Source organism: Limanda limanda, chromosome 17 (assembly GCF_963576545.1).
Source record: "Limanda limanda chromosome 17, fLimLim1.1, whole genome shotgun sequence".
Taxonomy (NCBI): Eukaryota; Metazoa; Chordata; class Actinopteri; order Pleuronectiformes; family Pleuronectidae; genus Limanda; species Limanda limanda.
Window position 1 is genome coordinate 11,617,360 of NC_083652.1, and position 13,784 is coordinate 11,631,143.

Consider the following 13,784-nt stretch of genomic DNA (forward strand, 5'->3'; position numbering starts at 1 on the left):
CTCTCACCACACCACACATTCCCATAATGAGATCTGCTGTAGTTGGCAGGCTGAGTTTCACTGCAGTTGACCCCTGCGTTGAATAAGCAGTGGATTATAGAGAGAGACTCGAAAACAACACAGAGAACTGGTGCTGATTAAATTTGTCCGATGAGTGGGTCACTCACTGAGATATTAAATACTGTCATACTGAATAATAATACTAAAAAATAATAAAATACAGCTGCTAAGTGCGTTGAATATTAGATTATAGTTTGATGAGACGTTAGTTTAGTCTGTCCAATTAAGGCTACTGTAAAAAACATGGCAGCCTCCGTAGAGAGGAGCTGCTCCTGATGTAGATATCAAGTATTTAAATATAAGCTATATACATATAAACTATTATATAATATAAAAATAAAGGTCCCATTCTAGGGTTAAGAAAACAACAATTCACACAATTTACATGAAACACATATTTTTATATTCAGTTTCTGCCAATAGATCCTTTCACCTGAATCTTACTCTGGACCTTTGAGTCTTGGTCCCACTGGTTTAGCATTTTACCAGTTGAACAACTATAACTATAACTAGTCCATTTTCTCTGATCCACATGCAGACAGATTGGAGGTGAACAGCCGGCCACAGGATTTTGTCTAAAAGCTCAAAGCTCTGAACTGAACCCAGACGTCATCACTCTCTGCAGGATGCACACACACTAGTGACTGGAATCTTTTAAAGAAATATGATATGAAACATTATTTATCAGTCAAGCAAACAACAATGATTCATTATGATACTTATTGTCAGAGACTGTATCACTGAGTTGTTTACAGCTACAGAATCTGCAGCTTTGTGAAGAAGGTGCGTACGATGTAAACACTCGAAATCAAACCTCCACCACGAACCTGTTAAAGGTGAATTCACATGAGCGCTCCGTGCAAACAGACGTGCACTAGCATCCCATAATCCACTTGAACTAAGCTTTGCCCGTGTAGGAAAACACCCCCCCACACGATATGTAAAATAACTGTTTTCTCCAGGAGAAACTTTCAAGGTGAAGAGTTAAAATGAAGAGATACAGAACGACATTGAGTATAAAATCCACTAAATGAACATGAAGCTCTCTGTGACTGAAGCTGCTTCTTAACGGCACAATTTCAAAATCCTGTTAAATTCAAATGTTTGCTGCAATTAGTTTATTTTTGGTTTTTCAGCGTTTTTACTTAATTAAGTCAATTTAAACATGAATTTATCAGCGATAACTAAGAGAAACTTTCATGGTTGTAAATGTAAAATTACTAATATTACAAACTCTGAAAAACAAGACATGACTCACCGTGTTGGATCAGTCGCTTCTTTCTTTTGCTTTATGGTAATTAATCTGCATCCAAACGAGTTCCAGACAAATTCACCAACACTGACTGAAGAGATAACTCTCTCTCTCTCTCTCTCTCTCTCTCTCTCTCTCTCTCTCTCTCTCTCTCTCTCTCCCCTCCCCCCTGTGTTAATCTCTATAATATCCCTCACTGCCAACCACTTAGTGTCCACACACACACACACACACACACACACACACACACACACACACACACACCTCAGGACAGTCAGTCTTTAAGATTCCACTCATTTAAACACTTTAAATCTTTCAGCCTCAAAACTATTTCACTATCCATCTTGTGAGTGAATGAAATACAAATCATATCTTGATAAAAGTGCAGTTCTTTAATACCCCTGTTTTATCTGCTTCAAAATTACATTTTATCTGCACTACTTATCTTTCCCAAGTTCATGTCTTTGGGTCCTTGGTGTTTAAATAAATAAATGAAAATGGATTATTTAAAAGGATATTTCTTATTATACAGAAGAAAGATAAATCTGGTATCTCCACCTCAAGCCGTTAAATATCAATAAGTTGATTGTGTGAGGTTCCATCTGAATTTTACCTGATTATGAGACGAGGCTCTGAATTTCAACCTGTTGTGTCAGTAGCTTCTTTATAATCCAAGCTTCAAATGTACTTTAATACGACCACTTTATCTGGGTTTAAAGCTTTCTAGTTTTATTTTGAAATGGGGGGGGGGACATGCTTCAGTTTCTGTCAGACCTTTGGTGATTGTTATTTTATTTATTATTATTCATAAAGGTCTTTGATACTTTGTTTTGAGTAGTGATTTTTATAAAGATATTTTAATTCCAAAGCTCGGAAACTGGAATTCTGTCACCACAGGTTAGCCAAGAGGAAATGTCGCCATCGTGTGGTGAAGTTGTAAAAGTGCAAAAACAGAAACCAGTCTGAATAGTTGTGCGTCGGATTAGATTCAACAGTTTTGTCTTATTTAGGTTCTCTAAATATATTTATATATATGCAAGATTGATTGATTGAAGTTGTTGAAGGAAAAAGTTATTTGACTCCTTAACCAATTCACAAATTTAAGCCAAAAGCTAATTTGTGATTGATTCAAAAAAGTGACAAACAGACAAAGTCCAGCTCAAAATGTTTATTCTGATAAACAGAAGTTATGATCTTAAAATGCTACAAGAGGAATGAGGAGTGATACAGATTCTTCTCAGCTGAGTTCAGCTCCTCCCTCCGGGTGTGTTTAGCTGGAGCCGCCCAGGGTGTGCTTATCAAACAGGTACTCCGCCATCTTGTTGGTGTTGGCGTCCATGCGGGTGAGGTTGCTGATGTGGTCACCCAGCTTCTTGATGGCCTCCACCTGCTCGTTCAGGTAGTGAGTCTCCAGGAAGTCACACATCTGAGAACAGATTAGAACACAGTCAGTGGTTTGGAACACACGAGAATGTTTCCTACTCATACGTGTTATGGGAACTCACGTGAGGGTCCACATGCTCGGACGCCAGTTTGTGCAGGTCCAGCAGAGCCTGGTTGACATTCTTCTCCAGCTGCAGAGCGCACTGCATGGCCTCCAGGCCGCTGCCCCACTCATCACGGTCTGGTTTCTGTGGAGGGAAAACAGAGAATTACAGCTGACTGAAACTAGACAGAGCTTTGAGTGCACATGGCACGACACTTCTCTTCTCTGCCGTGTACTGACCTTGACGTCCTGGAGGAAGATGCGTCCTCCTCTGTTGTTCTGGAAGGACATCAGCTTCTCGGCGTGCTCCCGCTCCTCGCCGATGTTCTCCTTGAAGAAGTGGGCGAAGCCGGGGAGGGCCACGTCGTCACGGGAGAAGTAGAAGGCCTGTGAGGGGGCGGAGCCAGGAGACAAACACCCGTTATTACCAGACGCCACCGGCTGTGACCATCATTGTTATTGAGCCGAAAACACGCGGTGACAAACAGTCGTTACGGGTTAGGGTTAGGGTTAAACCAGCTTCTAACTAACTCTTTGTGTTATAACAGTGTATCAGCGTTAAAGAGATTTGACTGATTCCTGTGTTACAGCAGCAACGTGTCATCATGTACAACGTACTACAATATACACACAAACCAGTATAAATATTAAGAATAGAAAATATAAGCACGTATTATTGATAGATGTATGTTTAGATTTCTGTATATGTGTATTATTTCTAACCGTGGAGATGTATAAATGAATACAAGTATAGATGGTTATAAGCATATCATGGATGTGTATGTGTATAAAAGTAAATATATAAGTATAAATATAAATACAAGTATATATGTCTCTTACCATGGATGTGTATAGAAGTATAGATAGGTGTTTAAATAGAAGTATAGATATAAGTATATACATTATATATATATATTCTCTTACCATGGATGTTTAGGTGTATATATGGTAGTATAGTATAGGTATAAGTATATATATAAGTATACATGTCTCTTACCATGGATGTTTATAGAAGTATAGATAGGTGTTTAAATATAAGTATATAAGTATAAATAGAAGTATCTTACCATGGATGTGTATGTGTATATATGGTAGTATAGTATAGATATAAGTATATATATATAAGTATACATACCATGGATGTGTATGTGTAGGAGGCGAACAGCTCCATGTTCACCATCCTGTTCACGGCTGCCTCGCAGTCCCGGTGGTAGTTCTGACGCACTTGAGACTCCATCTTGGCTGGTGAGTGATTTTCTTAACAAAACGGTAGAAAAATAAAGTTCTTTGTTGAGTTGCTCGAGTGAAGTTCAAGTAGAAGCGGGTTCTGGTTCCGAGGAGTGAAGTTAAACAGGAAACAAAGCGGGACGAGAGAAGAAGTTCCGTTCAAACACTGTTGAAGCAAGAACCTGGTTTCTACCCGGACTGAGATGGAGGAGGGACTCTCCCTGTGTTTATACTGCTGAGCACTTGGCTCCTCCCCTCCACAATTCACTCCGCCCAGCCGTCACATGGCTCGGAAGTGTCCGTGTGATCTGAAATGACTCGGCACTTTTTCTGCTGCGTCATGCTCAGTCAGCGTCCAATCGATTATATATCAGGTTGTAAACATGACGTCGAAATGTTTACACGTACGAGCAAGAAGATAAACAAGGTGCTGCAGATTCTCAAGATCAGAATCATAAACTTCAAGACTCTTTATTATGTATAAAAGCACAGGGACAACTTGATTCCACAGGATCTATATGTGAATCTAATAATTATATCAATAATAATAATAATGATCTTCCTTTGTGTAGCAAACACCAGCTCCTTTACAAGTTTGACAATTAAATTTGAAGGTCAGCAACAGGAAGTAATTTAGAAAAGTAAATGTACAAATGAATGTATAAATGTTTGAGATTTTATTATTTTAGGGTTTTTATTCCATTGGATTTATTTGCTGCTTCTGCTGAGTTTTAAGATTCAGTTCTAAGTTTTATTCCCTCATGTGTTAGAATGACAAGACATCTTCTTGAATCATGTAAAGAACAGATTCTACAACTCATGCTCTAAAGTACTATTATAATATGTGCTATTGTTTTATTACTATTGATGTTAACTTCTTGCAAATGGAAAGACGTAACGGAGTTTATAATTGAGCGGTGGGTGGATTTTGATGAGTCGCCCTTGTGCAGACGTGCTGCACCTCATAGATTCACCACATGACATCTGAAACCTGCTGATCAGGTGGTTTTTACAGCATGACTCAGCACCGCAGCTCAGGTGAGACACGACTCACAGGCCCGTCAGCGTAAAACACCGTAAAATCATTTTCTTAGAATAAAGGGAGAACAACTTACATGGAAACATTTCCACTGCAACATGACACATGATACGAGACACGCTCCAGCTGTGAGAATAAATGTATATTTCTATTTCTATTACAACCTCTGTCCTCATCAGACTGTGATTAACTGAATTGCACAGCAGCGATTTCTTCACCTGTAATTATTTACACGCGTCTGTCTTATCATATTCTGTTTAACCTCTGATGTAATGAGGGACAATTACACTAAATCTTATTGGAAATATCATTTAATGAGCTTGTTGACATGAGTAATACATCTTCTTGAACCTTTTCTGTGCTTTTCATGAGCCGAGGAACCAGAAAGTAGAATTTGGAACTTTTCATCACAACACATTCTCCAGTGACTCAGCAATTCAGACAACGCCCATTGTTTCTAATCCTCCTGTTTCATGCTGAGTAACCCCACCACAGTCAAGTTACTGAAGCAGCTTCTGGTTCACCTGTGGATTGTGCTGTGTCATTGTTGTGATTCAGCACAATCCACAGACGTCACACTTCCTGTTTTGGTCAGTGCGACCAGACCTGGTCCTGTGACCAGCGAGCCGTCAGACAGGAAGTGGACTCAGCGCTGGTTGGATCCAGTCTGAGAACAGAGAAAGACTGGAAACAGGAACCAGTCAGTGGACGCTGGTCCTGACTGTGTGTGAGAGTTTGTTTCTGTTTGTGCGTCTCATTCTTTAAAAATGTACAAACTTAGAAAGTTAAACTTTGTAGAATTAGACAGAATGTTCAGTTTCAGCTGTTATAGACCTTTTAGTTAATATTCATAAACATGCTGCTGCCACTAAGGTTCAGGTCAACATACACTCATGGGACAAGAACTTATTGATGGAATATTTAAATGTGGACAAAACAACATCTGGAGAGCAACACCATCAGAAAACATTAAAACACCACAAGACAATGTGAACATCTGTTTAATTATCTTTTAATTATGGCTTTGAGACAGTGAGACTCTCTGGGAACATTCAAATTTGAAAATCATTTTTACTAAACTTGACTTGGACATGGAAAACAAATAGACGTCGATGGGAATGTTGGACTGAATGTGTTTCCATCGCTGACAACAACATTACACAACACAGTGTTCAAGATGGTCAGTTCAGTGCATTACAGTATTTATATTGATTTCACACGATCCATCGATCTTTGCTCCTTCATCCACTGAACTGTAAGGCTGAGATTTCAAGGTCAAAACTCTGACCTTGAAGTATTGATGATGAAAGAAAAGAAGCACAAGGGGATATGAGGACATCAGGTAGTTGGAGCAAAGCAACAGTCAATTAGTCCTACGAGCTAACAAGCTGTTATATGTGTCGCTGGTGTCGGGACATATTAAAAACAGAACTGAAATATCATTTCATTAAGAATTTCCGTTTCTGCTTCTAAATAGAAGAAGTCACGCGGTCTGGTGTGTTTCTGTTTCTATTGCTTCAGTTTGATGAGGATAAATAAAAACTGTCTTTACCACCGTGAAGAAACGAGGAATAAGACTCATATTGATTTCTTTCATTCATTTTTCTTGTAGTTTAAAATCTCCTGCCTGTTGTTAAGTGCTTTATAAATTCAACCTGTCAGATTCAACCTGCCTAATAAATCCCTGTGGTGCAGATACAGTAATGGAGTAATGGAAGCTGAAGGTTGTGTGATGTGATCTGAGCTTCAGGGACCTGGTGTGAAACAGCTGAAACTCTTCAGGGGCCTCAGCTGGAGGATTAGTTTCTTTTTCAAGTGCTACAGGAAGTTGTAAGGGGCAGATTAACGGCAGCTGAGGAACAACTGTCTGTTCACTTTAGATTTAAAAAGGCATCTGATCGCTTTCATAGGTCACAGTTAATATCTGTAGATTTCTCTAAGACTTCCTTCATCGTTCATCATCTCTATTCTCCTCACGCTGTGGGAATCCAGACACTCTTCCACTGCACAGCGTTTCTCCACATTTCTTCGAGGAGAGAAGGATGCGACTGGGTCCAGTCCCTCCCAGCGTCCTCCTCGACTTCCTGGCAGACAAGCTGCAGGGTTTTGAGAGGCCTGGTGCAGGTGAACTGGAGGAACTGACATCCCTGCAGAGGAGGAGAGAAGGAGGACGTGTGGTCGGGCTGGTTAACAACGACTGTGTCTAGATTGATGAATCTCAGGTTTGTCTTGGATTCTCTTCTTACCTCAGCACTGCCCCAGTACCAGACAGCCGTGATGACGCTGTGATTGGCCAGAGCCACGGTCAGCTGGTCTCTACTTCCTGAAATGACATTTACCAAACCTGCAGGCAGGTCTGACGCCTGGAGGACCTGCAGAGGAAGACAGTGGAGTTCACAGACAGATCAACAGGTGAAGACAGAGACGTCCACATCTCAACACTCACCTGAATGAAGGCCAGGGCTGCCAGGGGATACTTCTGACTGGGCACCATGACGACGGCGTTGCCAGTGGCTATGGCTGCTCCGAGAAGTGTAACCATGGAGAGGAGGGGATTCTTGTCTGGGAGGACGATGCCCACGACTCCGAGGGCTTCAGGGATGGAGAGGGCGGAGCCAGACTGTGGCATCGGCTGCAGAGGACGGAGGATGTTTGTCAGAGTCTTGGATCTGATGATTTTCTGATGCAACAACTCAAAGTACTTTTCTCTGATAAATCTTGTGCCTCACCAGAGTTGCTCCTTGGACCTTGTCACAGTACGCTGCCCAATCACTGAGCCTCGCGATGCTGAGGTCCGCCTCCTTCTCAGCCGCCGCAGCTGACAGAGCGGCGTGGACGCTGATGGACGCAGCGACGTCTCGCCTCTTTGACTCCAGGGCCTTGGCCAGAGAGTAGAGAGACTGAGCGCGTGCAGACGGACTTTTCTTCATCCAGCTAGGGGGGACGGGACGTTAAAGAAGAAATATTATCAACAAACTGTCTTTGTCTGGTTATATCTGAGAATAACCCCACTGAGCAGAAACTGTATTTTTAAAGGCCTGTGTGTAGGCTTTAGTTCTTCACACATATTTTTCTGTGTCTATGACTCAGCAAATTCTTTTCATCAGCTCCTCGAGTCAAGTTGTACTTTGACCGGTGATAAACACACATTCGTACATGTGTCGTAACATCTGAATGAATAAATCTCACCTCTCGTCAGATCAAAGGTTCACTTTAAAAATGTGGTTATAGTTTAACTTGCTCAGGGAAAGTTTTAAGATTAAGGTTCATGATCAAGACGTCCAGAAATAATCTGATTTCAAAATGCCTGTTTGTGTTTTATCAGCTCCAGCGGCAGCTCTCACCCGGGCTGGACTTTGATCGCAGCCTCCACAGCATTTCTCACATCTTTCCGACCTCCGTCTGGACAGTAGGCCAACACACTGCCACCTCCTGGTGGTTGCACGGCTACACTGCAGCCTGACTCGGATTTGCATGCCTTGCCTCCAACAAACTGCAGGTAGGACTTCGGAGCACTGGGGGGGAGAGAAGCATGTAAGCACATCTCCAGCAAACAGATCAGTTATGTGTGACTTAAATAAGAAGATGATGAACTTCATCTGCATTACACGCTGACAGTTTGTGTGGAGCTGCGGTATCTGACACCCTGAAGTGAAGAAAGCATCACAAACACACCTGGCAGCATCTGACTCATCAGGAATTATCTTTGGAGACGCTGCTGTTCCAAACTTTGTGTAGTCCATGGCAACAGGGGTGGAGCGAGGAAGAGGAGAGGAGGAGCAGGGCGGGCGTAGAAACTGGTACAAGCCCTGGCAGAAAGAAGAGAGGAGGTCAACATGCATCCAAGACTCTTCTGCCCAATGGTTTGGTTTGTAAAGCTATGTTCAGACATGCTCTGAACTCCAGATAATCTCCTGACAGTCTCCTGGTATTTAGCTCCACAGATATTTGTATTGTTTGCATCTGTCTCAGGGTGAATCCTCCAGAGAATCTCCTGATGTGTTCTGACATGGGCTCATTCAGACAGTATCCAGAGTTGTACTTTGGGGCTGGCAGGAGAAACTCTGGAGAAAGTGCTGATCTCTCACTCGGACGTTTTCTTTCTCACATGCAGCCGCTCCGGAGAATGTCAGGAGATTACCCAGAGTTCAGTGCAGGTCTAAAAGCAGCTACAGGTGTTTCCTGTCTGAGTGAAATGATTGAAACCCACCTCCTGTCCTCCATCGGTGCAGGTGCCGGAGTCTTTGTGACCGGAGACAGGCAGACAAGGGTCTGACACCGAGTGGGAATTCACCCACACGGAGCCGACTGACAGACTGAGGAAATAAAGGAACAGGAAAAAAATCAGTGGCAAAAATATAAAGAATGTAAAGATTGAACAAAACAGAAGTTTACAACTAGAAAGAACACTCGGGGCCACCGGGTTTCATAGAGGACGATTATGTGAGATGTCACTTATTACAAAGAGAAGATGATCAAGACTGAAGTATGTGAATGAACCTCTTTGCCGTCTCCAGAGCCAGAGTGAGGTCTTCAGTCCAGATGGAGGCTGCCAGGCCGTGAGGACTGTGGTTCCCTGTGAAAACACGAGGAGGAATATTTTACTGAAGACACAGAGAGGTGACCCCAGAACCCACTGGAAGGACCACATTTCCCATCAGGCCTGGGGACGCCTCGGGACCCCACAGGAGGAGTTGGAAGGCTTGACTAGGAAAAGGGACGTCTGGGATACCCCACGCAGTAACCAGTAATGTACAACAAACTTCTTCACTGTAGACATCAGTGTCCACAGATGTCTCCTTACCCAGCGTCACTGCCTCTGTGTTGCTCCTAAAGGTCATGAGAGGGAGCAGCGGTCCAGGAGAAGGGTTGACCACAAAAGGAGAGGAGGGGGCCGCCCCACAGAGAACGGTGGGAGGGTACAGGTCACCTGACGGAGGAACAGCACACGACTGGACCAACTGGGCAAACAGAGAGAAGTCGTTTACCGGTTTAGCAACATACAGAAAGTCACTGCACAGCTCATCCTCAACTGGTTCTGACTGACCGTGGCCCCCTGCTGCTGGGCCTCCTGTACTGCAGCCTCCACCAGGACTCGGTCTGCCTCGCTGGGCAGAGCAACACACTTCCTCTCGGCCATACGCAGCCTGAGACGGGCCACAACGCCGTCCAACACACTCTCCTGCACACACAACACCCAGTGCACCTGAGGGGGGAGAGGAGGAGGGTTAGGAGGTGTCTTCAGGGCCGGGGGGGCTCTGAAGGGATGAAACAAGGATTCTTTTGAGGTGAACCACCTCTTTCTTCTTTTTGAAGGCTGCCTCGATCACTCCATCCACAGCGCTGTCGATGTCAGCCGACTCAAAGATGATGAAGGGACATGTAGGCCCGACGCCGGGGAAGACAGACACGGGGACACCCATCCCAGCTGTGGCCTTGCACAGCATCACTCCGTCCTGGACCAGGGACAAAGGGTGTGTTGATTTAGTAAATTGTGTTGACACGGTCAAACCACATTTCTCGCTCACACACCTGCTTGTTGCCAGAGTAGGTGACGTAGCTGATGCTCGGGTTCTGGGCCACTGTGGCTCCCAGCAACGTGTCACTTCCTGTTAAAACATTAAGAGCCCCGGCAGGAAGTCCTGCACCTGTAAAGAGCTGCGCCAACAGGAGCGCCGGGGGGGCGGAGCTTTGACCAGGGACAACAATGACAGCGTTTCCTGGGAGGAGACAGGATTCAGTTATTTAAAAACACGTCATAAAAACAATTCTGAATAAGAATTACCAAAAGAAAACTTGCATTAGAGCTACAGCAATTTATCGATTGACCTATTCTAAATGTTTTTTCCTGAGAAAGAAGACTGATCATGTATTTCTCTTTAAGATAAGTTTTGTCTCACCCATGGCCAGAGCTGGCAGGACTTTGAGCATCAGGGAATAGAGAGAACAGTCGTCAGAGACAACAACAGCCACCACACCTGGGAGAGAAGGAAAAAGAAACGTTAACCCAACATCGAGCAAAGAGACTAAATGAAATGTCTCCTTGGTGTGAGTTCCTGTTCCCGCACCCAGAGGAGTCCAGCTGGTGATGAGAGTGTCCCGGAGCTGAGCCCAGCTGCTGTAGTACTGCAGCAGTCGGACCAGGGCGGAGGACGAGCAGGACGCCTCACACAGCTCGCACAGCTCAGACACACACTGGGTGTGCTGGCCGAGGACGCTCACCAGCCTGGTGACCAGACAGAAAACCAGTTCACACTTTTCTGTTGTATTAAGATGATGATATCGTTTTTATTACTGCACTGAGTCTGTCCTACCTGAGCAGAACTTTAGCTCTGTTGTAGCACGTCATCCCGCTCCAGGCTCGCTGGCCAGTAACAGCCGAGGCGGCGCACTGGGAAACATCGTCCTCAGCAGCACACACAAGGCTGCACACGTTCCCACCTGGAGATCAGAGCGTTACACCATCTGCGTCATCACAGAACTGAATCTATAACGCTCCAACCAGAGGGAGGCACTTATCCTAGTGACTTGTGTTTATGTGGTTTGTTGATCGTGTGCAGTAACGATGGATTTTGAGCAAACATGCATATTGATTTTGTTTGTTTGTTGCAGGCTGTGTGTGTTGTGGTTTACATCAGACGGTCTTAATGCGTTCAGAGAGGTCGGAGCTGCCGTTACCTTTGGAGTCGGTCAGGGAGCGAGTCCGTCGGTCGGCTGGTCGGACGAACGTGCCGTCGATGAACAGACCCAGAGAACGAGAGTGATGCTCCAACCAGGCCTGGAGGAGGAGAAACGACTTCTGTTAACTGTAACAACACAAAACGCACAAATACAGCAGCTCACTGGCGTCCGTGACAACCTGCACGTGAGGGAACCAGGATATGAGTCAGATGATTTCTACACAGCAAATTAACAAACAAGGACGTATCTGCATTGATTATGTTTTATTGTGGTACTGTAACATCACTGTGGCAGCTTTTCTTATTCATACAAGCGGATATATACTAAATACATTTTTAGCAGATTTCCAAGGTGTGATTTTGAGCTGACGACCCGATCTGCTCACGTATGATTGGTCGGGAAGACGCCACCTCCGCTGTGACGGAGCGATGGCCGACAGGGCAGCAGCAGCGAGTCAACGATTTACAGACACAAAACCAAAGTACACAGCAGAATGTCTCTGAGGCTCAGAGCTCATCTTCAGCTCCAAACACAGACAGAGCTCTGAAGTCACACTGGGGTTTCTGGGTTTCTTCTGCAATAGAAGGTCACTTGTCAAGTGGTTTAGCATCAAATTAGTGATTCATTCATGACGGACTCCAAAGAGACTAAAAATTATAATAATAATGGTATGGATCTTACATTTTCGTCAATGTAACACAACACTGTCTTTCCCTGAATGTCTGGTTAATGTTCACACTCTGAGTTTGTGTTTTTTTTTGTTTTTAAGTCATGACAACATCATTTTCTCAACGTTAAACAACTCTCACAGGTGATGAAGGTCAATTATAGACTGTAAATAAAGATCCTGCCCCCTCCATGTTAGAGGATGGGACATGGGCCAAACTTAAAAAATCTAAATTAACAACAAAATGATCTTGATTAGATTTTGAGCTTGTGTCTTTATTGTAATTTTACAACAAAGACACAATAAAGCTCATAATTCAGAACAGATAAACTATTTTCTGTAGCAATATATGAAATCGTATCTTTATCTCACAGGGTGAATGTGTTTGTTTATCCTCATATCTGCTTGTTGCATCAGACAAGACAAATCAAATCAAATCAAATCACAGAAACTGGTTCTGAATGTTCTGGGATGTTTTGAGGTGAAGTTTAATGTGAAACTTGAATATAAGAATCTCTTATTTGTGCAATGTTCATTCTGTCAGTGCAACACAATGGTTCATATGCAATTCTTTAATACTTCAGATATTTTCCCTGTTTATTCCAGTTTATCGATTCGTCTTAATTCCATTCATATTTGTAATATTGCTTACACTTACACTGCCTGTGTTGAGTCTTGCTGCTGTAATATTGCAAATGTATAACTTTTCTTAACTTATCTTAGCTAGTTGTGTGACTTTCCTTTGTAATATCACAACATTTCCCTAAAACCTTAGATGTAAAACTTTATTCTCAACATCTAGACTCAACATCTGTCTGCACTCCAGCCTGACCCGTCACATGTCAGCCTTGTGAGTGACAGTTAATGAGGCTCACATGGGACAGTGCTACATGCTACATGCTAACACAACTGAGCAGCAACACACATGTTTCCTCACCGTTAACTACACAACACAGTTTCACACCAGGTGGAAACAGGAAGCTGGAGAGTTTACCTGAGCTGTGGCACAGCCGGAAGTGGCTGCAGGTCCGTACTCCATGTTCTGGAAGATGCTGAACACTGTGCTGGAGCTGCTGGCAGCCATGCTACTCACAGATCAGCTGGGAGCGACTAGGCAGGGAGGGCGAGCTGCTGGAAGCTAACTCAGCTAGCTGCAGGAGCTAACACACAGAGGGGCGGGGGGACAGAGATCCCACTCCGGCTCAAATGTAGTACTCTGTCAGAGACTGGTGCAGCGCGAGAGGCGTCACTCCTACACACTTCCGGTGTTTTATTATTATTTATTTGATCTTCTACTCTTTACTTCAAAACCTAACTTAACTTTATTTGTATAGCACTGATCTAAACAAGGCTACAAAGTGTTTCACAAAAT

General features: G+C 43.6%; 2 protein-coding genes across 5 annotated transcripts; both read right to left on the minus strand.

Moving 5' to 3' along the window:
* Positions 1-2,465: 2,465 nt before the first annotated feature.
* On the minus strand, positions 2,466-4,215 carry LOC133023138 (ferritin, middle subunit). 4 transcript variants are annotated; one of them, XM_061090092.1, is made up of 4 exons: positions 3,934-4,215; positions 3,039-3,185; positions 2,818-2,943; positions 2,466-2,738 (listed from the first exon to the last, which is right to left on the minus strand). In XM_061090092.1, the coding sequence occupies exons 1-4, from the start codon at positions 4,033-4,035 to the stop codon at positions 2,583-2,585; spliced, it is 531 nt and encodes a 176-aa protein (XP_060946075.1). In that variant the 5' UTR covers positions 4,036-4,215; the 3' UTR covers positions 2,466-2,582. The 4 variants fall into 4 exon arrangements, with proteins under 4 accessions (XP_060946075.1, XP_060946077.1, XP_060946076.1 ...); XM_061090094.1 differs by lacking the exon at positions 3,934-4,215 and adding an exon at positions 3,866-3,883; XM_061090093.1 differs by lacking the exon at positions 3,934-4,215 and adding an exon at positions 3,639-3,659.
* Positions 4,216-6,060: 1,845 nt separating this feature from the next.
* aldh16a1 (aldehyde dehydrogenase 16 family, member A1) lies at positions 6,061-13,585 on the minus strand. Its single transcript, XM_061089403.1, has 17 exons — positions 13,407-13,585; positions 11,743-11,842; positions 11,379-11,505; positions 11,133-11,290; positions 10,965-11,042; positions 10,597-10,784; positions 10,362-10,520; positions 10,112-10,270; positions 9,869-10,025; positions 9,565-9,640; positions 9,275-9,380; positions 8,740-8,873; positions 8,409-8,579; positions 7,794-7,998; positions 7,511-7,696; positions 7,311-7,436; positions 6,061-7,211 (listed from the first exon to the last, which is right to left on the minus strand). The coding sequence occupies exons 1-17, from the start codon at positions 13,494-13,496 to the stop codon at positions 7,038-7,040; spliced, it is 2,394 nt and encodes a 797-aa protein (XP_060945386.1). The 5' UTR covers positions 13,497-13,585; the 3' UTR covers positions 6,061-7,037.
* Positions 13,586-13,784: the final 199 nt, after the last annotated feature.

Bases quoted from the DNA above. Each gene is read 5' to 3' on its own strand.
- aldh16a1 (XM_061089403.1), bottom strand. From the start codon at position 13,496: ATGGCTGCCAGCAGCTCCAGCACAGTGTTCAGCATCTTCCAGAACATG. The intron at 11,843-13,406 runs GTAAACTCTCCA...CTCCTCCTCCAG, and splicing joins CCGGCTGTGCCACAGCTCAG to GCCTGGTTGGAGCATCACTC. The intron at 7,212-7,310 runs GTAAGAAGAGAA...CCTCCTCTGCAG, and splicing joins GGTACTGGGGCAGTGCTGAG to GGATGTCAGTTCCTCCAGTT.
- LOC133023138 (XM_061090092.1), bottom strand. From the start codon at position 4,035: ATGGAGTCTCAAGTGCGTCAGAACTACCACCGGGACTGCGAGGCAGCC. The intron at 3,186-3,933 runs GTATGTATACTT...GCCCCCTCACAG, and splicing joins CCTACACATACACATCCATG to GCCTTCTACTTCTCCCGTGA. The intron at 2,739-2,817 runs GTGAGTTCCCAT...ATCTGTTCTCAG, and splicing joins CCGAGCATGTGGACCCTCAC to ATGTGTGACTTCCTGGAGAC.